Here is a 12,060-nt window from a genome sequence, read left to right on the forward strand (position 1 = left end):
ATCGATCGGATAAAATTGAAATAAATAAAAAAAGATATTCTTTTTACTGGATTCATTTAAGGGTCCTGAACACTATTTTTACAATAATCACGTCCAGGTATAAACGCACCATTCTCTAAAGGTCACTAAAGGTAAGTGGACGCAATATCCAAAATAAAATATGGGAGTAGTAGGTTAAGCAAACGTCCAATAATTACTGCGGGGTGCCACGTTGACTGACCACTTGGACTTTCCATTTTCTACTGGTTCGTTTGTTTGTTTATTTGTTTCTTCTTGTGGAAGAAACTACTAGTTGTGTGTGCAGTGCAGTGCACTGACTCATAAATGGAAATGCTTGCTCCTTGCCCTTGCTAGTTTTATAAAATAAAAATCATTTTCGAATTTATTCAAATTTTGCCAGTTCAAGGGCGATTTGATAATGAGTCGAAGGGCGAGCCAAAGGAGGAAGCGTTTCAATGTCTTTGACTTCGCCGATGAGGACGAAAGAATTGAGAAGGAGTCGGCGGAGTTTCTCGCAAGGTTTAAGAAACCTAAAAGAGGCAGCACGGCATCTCCTCGTCTCAACAAATACAACTTTCTTCAATGCTGTATCTTCCTCTCTTTCCCTCTCATTCTTTAATCTATTGACTTGAATCTCTTGCTGATTGCTCTGGTTGATGACCGAGAAAGTGCGGGAAAAAAAAAGTGATGATAATAATGAAATTTGATATTTCTAACGTGCTTTCAAACTTTTAGAGAAAGTAAACAACATGTCGCCCTTTAGTTTACTCTCTTCGATCTCTTTTTCTTTATCTGTTATTTTGCCTCTATGTTTGGCATTTTGAAAAAGAAGAAAAAGAGCATTTGACGCATCATTTATTCATTTTTATTTTATTTTTTTTTTCTCGTTAACGAACACAGTATAAGTGTATAACCTAATGCATTCCATTTGATTCTATCCTGTTTACTTCTTTGTTAACTGCTTTTTACTTGTGTATCTATTTAATATCGATAAATTATTATAATTTATATGTATGTTAAATTTATTTAATAATTGACATTTCTTTTTCATTTCCTAGTTGTCCGGCAAAATGAAAATAGCAACAGACCAATTGATCTTGATGACGAAGGTGTGAAATAGCTTTAGGCTTAGTGTCATTTTCACTCTTTTATCTATGCTTTCATGTGTACCATATAGCTGCTCAATCAAATTCTGTCTTCTTGTTCTCTAGTTGCAGATTGCAGCAGTACTAAGCGAATGGAAGTTAGCAATCTGCCGATTGAACTTGACTCAGAAGTTACAGAACCTCAACGTGGGTTGTTATTGCTTTTTTTTTTTAAAATTTGTTCTGTGAGTTGCATTATCGTTTAGCTGAATTTTTTGTCTTAATTGTTTTTGGTTACATGAATTTCCTTGTTTGACACAACACCGTGACATTTTTTTTCAGTGTTTCCTTCAACTTGTGTATACATGTAATATTTATACGTCTGTTTATGTAATAACCTTTTTCTTTCCTATGTAGTACTCCGGAAAAATGAAATTAGAAAAAGACTGATTGATCTTGATCTCGAAGGTAAGGAATAGGTCGAGGCTTAGTGTCCTTTTCACTCGTTTATCCATGCTTCTTGTGAAATGTATAGCTGTTCGATCATTTTCTGTGTTCCTGTACTCTAGAGGGAGATTGCAGTAGGACTAAGCAAAAGGACGTTAGCACTGGACTGATTGTACTTGATTCGGAATGTACAGAACTTCAGTGTGAGTTGTCATTGTTATTTTTCATTTCCTTTTTTCGTTTATGGTTTGCATAACTTCTTTAGTATGTACTTGACCTTGAGTTGGTTTCTAGGCTCATGCATTTGCATTGTATCCTACAATTATTTGTGACATTTCTTTTCCAGTATTTCTTTCCTTCTAAAATCCTTGTTTACGGCCTGGAATTTTGTCTTTAGTCTTCTATCATGGTTCATTATATGAGATGTAAATGTTGAATCATCGTCTCCTCCAATGTGAAAGCTATCTTCTCTAATTATTTGACCTTTGAGTCTCTGACAAATATCTCTGTGTTTGTAATTTCCCTGCTTTGCATTTATAATTTGTTAATGGATACTTTCATCACTTTTGATGTTTTTCTTTCTTGTTTTTGTTGGGAATCTATTTTCCCTGTTATTCTTTATCTTTGTTTGTAAAGCCTATACTATCTTTGTTTGTAGCTTTACAAAGTCTCAAGACTAGGAAAAAGAGCAAGATTGACGAACCAATTGACATTGATGCTAAAGGTACATGGCATCAGTGTACATCTTAAGTGTCTTAAAGCTTCTAATGTTCTTCGTGTAACTTTGTAGAAGTGCAGGCGATCAAGCCTGCAGAAAAGCTCAGCATATATAACCTTGGAGGCGTCAATGCTTGTGTTACTAGTCAGCAATGCACATTTCCTGCATGCTGTCCTGTGAATATGGGACAAGAGAAGATTTCTGAACTGGATTCCCCTTTGCAATATTTTTCTTCGAGCTATAAGGTATAGGTGCCTTGCCTTAATATATCGTGAACAATTAAATCAAATGGGTAACATGCTTTAGACTGCAGCAAATATCTTAAATGCAACTCAGGCTTATTCTCTGCGTGATATATTAAATGCATGAACAATAAACAAAAACAAATGGATCGTGAACCTCCTAGTTATTCTTCTATTTAAATTGGCTGCAGAATGAGCCAGTTAGTGTGATTTCAGATGACGATGACAGGATTGAAATTATTTCTTCGTCAGTTTTTACTTCTCCTGATGAGTGTAGAGGTACTTTCTTATCCTTTTGAGTTTGCTTCATAAATTCTGACACCTTATTTTGGCAAGCTTATTGTATCTTACTGTGATCTTATATAACATCCTGCATCTCTCAGATTCTCTGGAGGAGCAACTTTTGGTTCATGCTTCTGAAGGACATGAAATTGTAACTACAGTACTCCCCTTTGTAAGATTAACTAAGAAAATTTTCTTTTGATTGCTGTTTAGAGGGATGTTACTGAAAATACTAACAATGGAATTAACTTCATTAGCGGAACTACTACTTTCTTCTTGTTATGTTGTGGATTATGATTAGATTAATTTACATTTGCTTAGTTTTTATTTGTTTCCTTTCTATGATTTTTCCCATATTGTTTACCATAACGACAGAGTCAGTCGTTTTAAGTTCTCTAATTTCCACATTCTGCTAATTCTTTATGCTAATATTACATTTCTTGATGAGCCTTTTTATTTATTTTTCAACTTGCAGGAAAGAGAAAATGTGAAAGTTGTCATTTCCCCTGATTTTATGTTTTATAGAGGTATGTATTGTACAGAGGGTCAGTTAACTTTTTCAAAAACCTGCCTCAAGTTTAAGGGCTCAACTGTAAATGGGACCAAGAAAAAAATTAGTTTTGTATGGACTGTTGGTGATATCATCAGTATTGATGCACAATGGCTTGAAGGGGTGAGTTACAAGAGCTGTTCTTTCTCCTTCTTTGTCTTTAAAATTTTGAAGATACTCTCTGAGAAGATAGTCTTGGCCATCTTATGCTGCTGGACATAGGTTGAAACAGCCATTATGAATCTTGTTCTACTGTCAAAGAAGTCTAAGAGAGCTGGAAATGAAAATGAACCTTCAGGTTTGTGAATTTTCAGAAATGATTTGCATTGAACTATTTCTTTTGGTGTAGCATGAATGCATGATAGTTCATGTTCTGAGAGAGAGTATACGAATTCTAATAAAAATTAATGTCCTATACTTTGACCTCTTTCAAAATACCATCCTGTGTATCTGTCTGCTTGCCTCATAACCATGTATCTGCATTGCTTTTCTATTGTGCCATCTCTACAAAGTTGTCTTTGACTTCCCTGTTTCCAATAGGAATTGTTTGGGGGGAAGCTCTGGTCTCCATTGCTGATCATTCTTTCTTTATCAATAAATTTTGAACTAGGATATTCTTAATTGCTGCAGCCATTGGGTTGTTGAAGTTTTCAGTTTGTGATCCTTGCTGGTCTGAAAGGGAGAAAGCAATCAAATCATTGAGTGTGAGATACAAGGATATATGGAACGCTATCTCTGAGTAAGGTTTCTACTGATTTAGTTTTCTATCAGATTATTCACAATCTATCAACGTAAATGTACAAAGTGACGGTTGGTTATTTTGTATTAGAATATATAGGCATTTAGTTTTGTTCAGTCACACTTGTAGCTTCTCTCTCTCTCTTGCTAGTTGCTACCCTTAACAGAGAAACTCTGGTTGTGTATCTATCGTTTGGTTTGACTGCTTTTGTTGCTGAATAGCTCGGATTTTTGCTCTTGTTTTGTTTTTCACTTCGTGCTTTAGTCCCATACGCCTAGTGTAACTTCCTATTTATTTGTGAATCAGGTAGATAATTTTTTATTGTTTAATTGCATAGATTTAACATTCATGTTACCACCTGCAGAGAAAATGAAGAAAATGCCTTCATGGGACAGAGTAAAAGGTTTTTGTCAAAGCCATTTTTTTCTGAGTAAGCCAAAGAAACTTTAATAATGCTCTATATCATTTTCCTTTTTGGGGATACAAGCTCTTTCTGATTCTGGGTTTTGTAGATTTGCATGTCTCCCTCCCTCTCTTCCCAAAATTTAAAACAAATAAGAGAGAGAGAGGGGATAATTTAAGCTTTCTATCAGAAGCATAATATCTCTGTAAATACCTTTACCATTCTTTTTCTTTAAGGTAGACGATAACTATTGTATGTTTCAGCTCTTCTCTTTACTTTGAAGCAATTCCAAAGATATGCTCTCATTTCAAAGTACTACTTAAAAAAATTTAGGGATAAATCTCTTACATGAACTATGATTGGATGTCTAAATTGATACATTAACTTTAATTTGGTGCAATTATGAACATGAAATTTTTATTTTATTTAATTTTACACATTTAAAAAATAAATACATCAATTTAGTTTTATATTAGGTAAATATAATTATTTGTGTATGTAATGTATAAACATAAAATGATGCTATATCGATAATTGTGTTAGTAGTTTGTGAAAATTAAATCAAATCAAAATTTCATGTCTAAAATTGCACAAATTTAAAGTTCACGATAATATTGACATTGGATCAAAGTTCATGTGTAGTTTTGAGATATATCCCAAAATTTTACATAGAAGTTTCAAGAAGCATCAAAATATACTCCCATTTGATAGTGCTATTTCAAAATTTTACCATAGAATTTGAGAGGTATCCTTCAATTATTAGTATTTTCCGTGCATGTTATGCTAGTCATTCTTTTATACAATTCCTTTTCCTTCTTATATGTATGATTCTGTGTGTATGCACGTTTGTGTATAACATAGATTTATTGCTTTATACATTTTAAGCTGTATTTTTTTTTTTTGTTATTAGTCACTTAACAGTTCTTTTTTATCTACAATCGATAAATCTAACTAATTTTCTGTACAGTTTCCATGAACATTTTGAAGAAGTTATCTATCCGAAAGGTGACCCTGATGCTATTTCAATTAGCAAGCGAGATGTTGCATTTCTACAGCCAGAGACATTTATCAATGATACCATCATTGACTTCTATATTAAGTAAGCTTGAAATATAAATTCCATGTCCTTCGTTTTCTTATTCATGCTCTGGATGTTAGTCTGTTTCTTAGATTTTGTATATGCTAGTTTTAGTTCATCCTCGAGGATTGGTATATGAAATGCGCATGTAAAATGTATTGGACTAGAAACATTTTCCATAGCTATTCTCAAAGTTGCATTTTTATATCTAGTTTATGTCGTTGATTCTCTTGTTGTCATTATCATTATGTGTTCTTGATGCAGCATATGTAGTTCATACTTTTGTAGCAGTTTTCCTTTGTCTTTATTCGAAAGAAGTTTTACTGCTTTATAGTTTCCAAAATAGTGATATGGGCTTATACAATAGACATAAATTGAAATTATCATCTCACGGTTCGAAATTTAACTCCTTGATTAAACATCGTAACCATGATAATTGACTAACAGCCTTGTGAGAGCTCGTGAGAAACCTCCCCTTTAATCATCCACCAAAAAAAAAATTGGTTCAGTTTATGACCCGAAGCTATTGCAATATTTCTGTCTGGTTCTATTTCCTGATTTACTAGGATTGACATTTGGTTCTGATCCATGACAGATATTTGAAGAACAAAATTCAACCTGAGGAGCAACATATGTTCCACTTTTTTAATAGTTTTTTCTTTCGCAAGCTTGCTGATCTGGATAAAGGTTTATCTAGTGCTTGTCAACTGAAAGCAGCATTTGAACGTGTTCGTAAATGGACTAGGAAGGTGGATATATTTGCAAAGGATTACATTTTCATTCCTGTAAATTACAGGTGATAAACTTGTCTATTTCTTTTCTCCAAGGCATGAGAACAATTCTTTATGTAGCTCTCTAATGTTATAAACACATCTTCATGACAGTCTCCATTGGAGTTTGATTGTCATCTGTCATCCTGGTGAAGTGGCTAATTTCAGAGGCAAGACCTTAATGTAGTGTTTCAGCTTATTGTAGTGGCTAGGACTATGTCCATCTTTACCTTTCTTTCAGTTGTCTTGCAGATGACGGAACTGAAAATTTACTTAACGTCCCTTGCATCTTGCACATGAATTCAATTAGAGGAAGCCACAGAGGCCTTAAAAATCTATTCCAAAGGTAATTATTTCATGATTATTTTCATTAGTTAATTTTTCTATTGCTTTATTTTGCAATTTAAAACAGAACCTTTGGGGAACGTTCTTGTCTTTTGTGTGTTTATGTGTTTTCATCAGCATTGTTACCCAAAATATTACAAAATAGTTGGTTTCAATGTGTTTTATCTCATTTTTTATGCTTACTTTCCTATATTTCTTCATTCTCAAGTAAAACAATCTTATGTGGAACATCTTGAGCTGCAATATTGGATAATTATGAACTCTGCACACCTATGTCCGGACCTTCTCAACTCTTCGGATTTCTTTGAGCTGGCATTCTGCCATTTACTCTCTTTTTTTTCTCTCTTTTAAAGGAAAAAGAGTGGCACACCTGCGAGTCTGTAATTATGACAGCTTTTAAAGGTCCGAAACATACCGTTGATGCATGAAAACCATTGACCAAAACCAGAAGTGCCCCATTGACATTTTAATTGCATTGCGGCTGTGCAAGGGATTGTGCTTGATTTGAACTTAAAATGACATGAACCATATATTCTGGAATTCTGGCCTTCTGCAGATGAAGGGCTAATGGTGATATCCTTGACTTCTCATCTCGCTCAATAAATGTAGTTTAACTATGAAAGTAATACAATGAGGAAACACAAACTTGTTCGAGAAATGCTTTGGAATATGTTATTTTAAAGAACTCTATCTTAAAATTATCTCCTCTGTTTGAAATAGGCATTTCTCAGACTCCAAAGATCTTCTTGTTGATTTTTGTTTCCTCCTTTCTTTGTCACGGGTTGACAGCTACTTATCTGAAGAGTGGAAAGAGAGGCATGGAGAGGCAGCAGATGATGTTCCTTCAAATTTTTTACATTTACAATTTGTCCAACTAGAGGTATTCCCCTTCTTTATATACCTACCATTAAGTTCCTGCACCCCATAAAAAAATCCTTATGTTTAAAAATGCTCACTCATAAACAAAAGGATTTTCAATATACAAATTAAGTAAAGTTCTTAGTTTTATTAGGGAATTCAAGCTGAGGAAAAGCACATAAAGAACTGTACTTTACATAGCCTTGTTTTTTCTTATTTGCAATTAGCATGTTATGTCACTTGGTTTTATCAGAAATCATACTTTCCTTTCACATTTGCTAAATTGGTTGACTGTTATTTTTTTTAATTTTCATTCTGTATGGTTCAGGTACCACAACAGGAGAATTCATTTGACTGCGGCCTCTTCTTGCTGCATTATATGGAACTCTTCCTTCTTCAAGCATCACCCGACTTCTGCCCTTTTAAGGTAACAAGATCTTCCAACTTTATTAGTGGTTGCATTGCTTTCTACAATGCTTGAACTTGCAGAACGTTATTCTTGTTGCAAGAAGTATATCATCGTTAAGTCTCTGACGCAACATTGTTACTTGTACCTCACCTGGTTATCATACAGTACGAAAGTTGTAGGTAAGGTTTCGTTGTATTTTTCACCTCTACTAATATTATCTTTGACCTTTTCTTTCAGCTTAATATGCATTGGTTTCCACCTGCCGAGGCTTCTTTGAAACGCTTTCATATCAAGAAGTTAATCTGTGAAATCTTTGACAAACAATCTTGTTATTCCACATCTCTCTTACCGGTCCGAAGTGAGCAAGAAACTGGAGTGCAGATTGGCAGTTCCGCAAAAACATGTTATGGTTATTCCTCAAATTCCACTGTTAACCAGGGGCCTAACAATTTTGCACTCCCTGCAGCATCCCCTCCGATAGTTTTACGAAGTCATAAAGAGTTGGGATTGGAAGGTTTTAAATTTTACGGGGTAGACATGCATGGAGGATCGCTTTCCCATGGAAATTATCAGCAGATTAATACAGTTGGTAAAAGAAATGCCATGTCACCTATAGAGGTAACTTTCATTTCTTTGTTACCAACAAGCTTAAAGCATGAGGTAAAGCAATTTGCTAGCGAAACATTGAATCACCCTTGTGCACATGTGTACGCGTTGCGTCAACAGAAAATCTTCCATAGAAAATATGAGCTATTTCTCTAGCTATTGTTTGTCAATGTCATGAAACCATGCGGTGTTCGACCAAATGAAACGTAATGTTGCCACGAATTATCTTTTCGACCAAATAAATGACAATATGTTGTCTTTGTGATAGAGAATCTTTTAGCTGTGTTACTGAAATGAAGATTACGAATGTGTGAGGTTTCTTTTCATACTTTTGAATACATTGAGATAGATCAAATACAACTGCTCCGTTTGCTGTATCTGACCGGTGAAGTCCTATAATTCTTGGTTTATTAAGAATTTTGGTCTGAAAATAGTTGCATTTTTTGCTTTCCCTGCTTGAACCAGGAAATCGAAGAGACCAGAGAAGAAATAGCTGCCGATTTGCTTTCGGGTCTAGATGGTCAGAAATTTGCTGGACCAGTAACTAAATCTCACTTAAACATGCGATATCCTAGCAAAGATTTTAGATTGAGAACATCATGGAACCGAAAAACCCCGTTGCATTTCGAGGATTCAGCTTTTAACAAGCTAATTGATTCTCTTGATTCATCAAAATTAGGACTAGAAGATTACGAAGTTCTTTCGGAGTTTGAGGTATGTCCGCAACCTGAACATTCCTCGACCTCAAATGAAGGTTCCTCTGATTGCGTTGTTGAAGATTCTCAAGAGTCGAATGACATTCATGATGACATTGAGTTTCAAAGTACATGTTCACCTACATCCTTTCAGAGGGACATTTCCGCTCTATCCCACCAACAAGCAGATATAACTGCGAAAGTAGATCTTAAAGAGAATGCCATGCCAACAAGTGATGGAGATCATGTGTCCAAAGGCGATGAACATCGAGCCACGGAAACTTCATAAGCGTGTACTTGTTGGCGGAGCGATGAAACACAACTGTAAAAGTACCGAAGGCATGTAAGGCTTTGACAAAGGTTGGACTTGCGACGGCATTGTGAATGTTGTTTATTAATACACCATAGTTTTATGATGTAGATTGAAGTAAAATGAAAGGAAGAAGAATTATAAAGCTAAAAAAGGAAGAGGAAATTACTAAGTACAACATATATGTTCCTTTGGGTATAGATTAAATTTGATTTGAGAAAATTTTAATAGTATTCGAAACAAAGTAATATCTATGTGATTAGGAGTTACTCAAATTAAGTTTCAAAATATTAGATTTAATTTGATATTTTGAATTTTAATTCAAACTTGATTTGATAATATCAAAGGTAATTTTAAATTTTTAATTAAAATACATCATTATTTTATGATTAAATTCCATAAAAATATAAAATACATTTTATTTTAAGTGTTTATTTATTTATAAGTTAAAGATTAGTTATATAGAAAAATAAAGATTAAGGTTATTGTTTGATACACATGTTGTAAAAGTTGTTAATTCCAAATGCAGGGTTAAAAGAGTATCATATGCTTCATTTATGTATTTTTATTTTTAAAATATTAATAAATGACATTTGTCAATCTCATAATTTCGTTTATGGAATTAATTTTTATTACAAGTATCAAATAATTGGATCAATTCAAATAATTTTAAAAGGTATTGATAAAAAAATTTAGAAGTTAAGATAAATGAGATTTAAAGATTTTATTCAAACTGGTAATTGAATCACACGATTGTTGAGTAGTGAATCTTGGTATTAAGTATCGAGGGATTTAATTAAAAAATTTAAACTTTTGAAAGGCTTAATGAGAATTTTTTAAAAAAATTGGGAATCTAATTAAAATTTTTACAAATTTTAAGGGTGTAAGAAAATTTTTACAAAAATTTTAAGGTGGCCTAATTCTTTGGGAGAACAATTCAGTCCTACATAAGCATATGAAAATAAGATATAATAATGTGTGTGGACTAAGTATTTAAAACAATTTGTGCGTACCTGTAAAAATAACATACAATATTAACAACGAAATCAGAGGTTAACGAGACGGCGCCGATTAGCTGTCCGCCTTGACTGACCGTCTGGCATCGTTTTGGCCCTCGATTTTGCCCTTTTGCAAACCTCATTTTACCAATTCCCCGAAATGGCAGTGAAACCCTCCAACTCCAAGGCCGACAAGTAAATCCCGTAGGACGCGAAACTATGTCAACTCTTAGATGAGTACACCCAGATCTTGATCGCCGCAGCTGGCAATGTTGGTTTGAACCAGCTCCAGAACATTCGGAAAGGTCTCCGAGGTGACTCGGTTGTTTTAATGGGTAAGAGCACTATGATGAAAAGGTCTATTAGGATGCATGCTGAAATGACTGGGAACCAAGCTTTCCTTAACCTTATCCCTTTGCTTCAGGAAGATGTGGGTTTGATGTTTACTAAGGGTGATTTGAAGCAAGTCAATGAGGAAGTTGCTAAATACAAGGTTGGAGCTCCTGTTCGTGTTGGTCTGGTTGCGCCCATTGATGTGGTCGTCCCACCTGGCAACACCGGACTTGACCCTTCACAGACCTCTTTCTCCCAGGTGCTCAACATTCCCACCAGGATTAACAAGGGTACTGTCTAAATTATCACTCCCGTTGAGCTTATCAAGAAGGGTGACAAAGTTGGTTCTTCTGAGGCTGCACTCCTTGCCAAGCTCGGAATTAGGCCCTTCTCGTACGGTCGGTTGTCTTGTCTGTTTATGACAATGGGTCAGTCTTTAGCCCCGTGGTGCTTAACCTGACAGAGAATGATCTAATTGAGAAATTCGCTACTGGTGTCTCCATGGTTACTGCATTGTCTCTCGCCATCTCGTACCCAACACTTGCTGCAGCACCACACATGTTCACCAACGGGTACAAGAACGTGTTGGCTGTAGCTGCTGCCCCTGCCGAGGAGGAGAGGAAACCCGAACCTGAAGAAGAGTCTGATGACGATATGGGATTCAGTCTCTTCGACTATTTTTATTTGTATTATAAGCATAAATATATAGGATTATGGATAGTTTTCATTATCTGCTTTTTTTTATTTCTCATAGTTGTTGATGTACTTTCATTGCTCTAAGTTTTGGATAATTTATAAAGTTTTAATTTAGTCCTTTTGCCTGTTAAAAATAATAATAATAATAATAACATATACTCGCATAACTCCTATAGTATTAAGGAGGAAAATGATCAACATCAACTAGTTAAAAATTGAATTGTGACTCGTACATCAAATACTATTTTCTTTCTACGTGGAGCTTTTTAAAAGATAAAATTATGATTTTACCTTGACTAGCTAAAGATTAGATTGTGAGTACATATAGTAAAGATTACATTCTCTTGAAGAGAATTATCTTCCCTCCAAAACAGACAATACCTCGTTACAAGTACAATATGATAATTATTATATAGAGTAACATAGAAGGTAAGAGTGTTGAGATTTAAATTCTACGAAGTGGCATCATCTACTAAGAAAGAAATGTATGATTAAT

At 34.5% G+C, this 12,060-nt stretch overlaps 1 protein-coding gene and 1 pseudogene across 1 annotated transcript; both read left to right on the top strand.

The window, feature by feature from the left end:
- Positions 1–300: 300 nt before the first annotated feature.
- On the top strand, positions 301–9,747 carry LOC105795118 (probable ubiquitin-like-specific protease 2A). Its single transcript, XM_012624604.2, has 21 exons — positions 301–587; positions 1,059–1,109; positions 1,212–1,292; positions 1,503–1,553; positions 1,655–1,735; positions 2,191–2,256; positions 2,323–2,495; positions 2,684–2,771; positions 2,876–2,925; positions 3,250–3,447; positions 3,547–3,622; positions 3,955–4,063; positions 4,428–4,493; positions 5,434–5,565; positions 6,140–6,340; positions 6,429–6,484; positions 6,567–6,660; positions 7,449–7,539; positions 7,846–7,944; positions 8,164–8,544; positions 8,998–9,747. The coding sequence occupies exons 1-21, from the start codon at positions 419–421 to the stop codon at positions 9,514–9,516; spliced, it is 2,832 nt and encodes a 943-aa protein (XP_012480058.1). The 5' UTR covers positions 301–418; the 3' UTR covers positions 9,517–9,747.
- Positions 9,748–10,435: 688 nt separating this feature from the next.
- LOC105796022 (60S acidic ribosomal protein P0-like) lies at positions 10,436–11,648 on the top strand (annotated as a pseudogene).
- Positions 11,649–12,060: the final 412 nt, after the last annotated feature.

Source organism: Gossypium raimondii, chromosome 3, assembly GCF_025698545.1.
Source record: "Gossypium raimondii isolate GPD5lz chromosome 3, ASM2569854v1, whole genome shotgun sequence".
NCBI lineage: Eukaryota > Viridiplantae > Streptophyta > Magnoliopsida > Malvales > Malvaceae > Gossypium > Gossypium raimondii.

Coding starts and splice junctions, on each gene's coding strand:
- LOC105795118 (XM_012624604.2), top strand. CDS start 419: ATGAGTCGAAGGGCGAGCCAAAGGAGGAAGCGTTTCAATGTCTTTGAC. Junction 3,448..3,546: donor ATGCACAATGGCTTGAAGGG/GTGAGTTACAAG, acceptor TGCTGGACATAG/GTTGAAACAGCCATTATGAA. Junction 6,341..6,428: donor TTCATTCCTGTAAATTACAG/GTGATAAACTTG, acceptor TCTTCATGACAG/TCTCCATTGGAGTTTGATTG.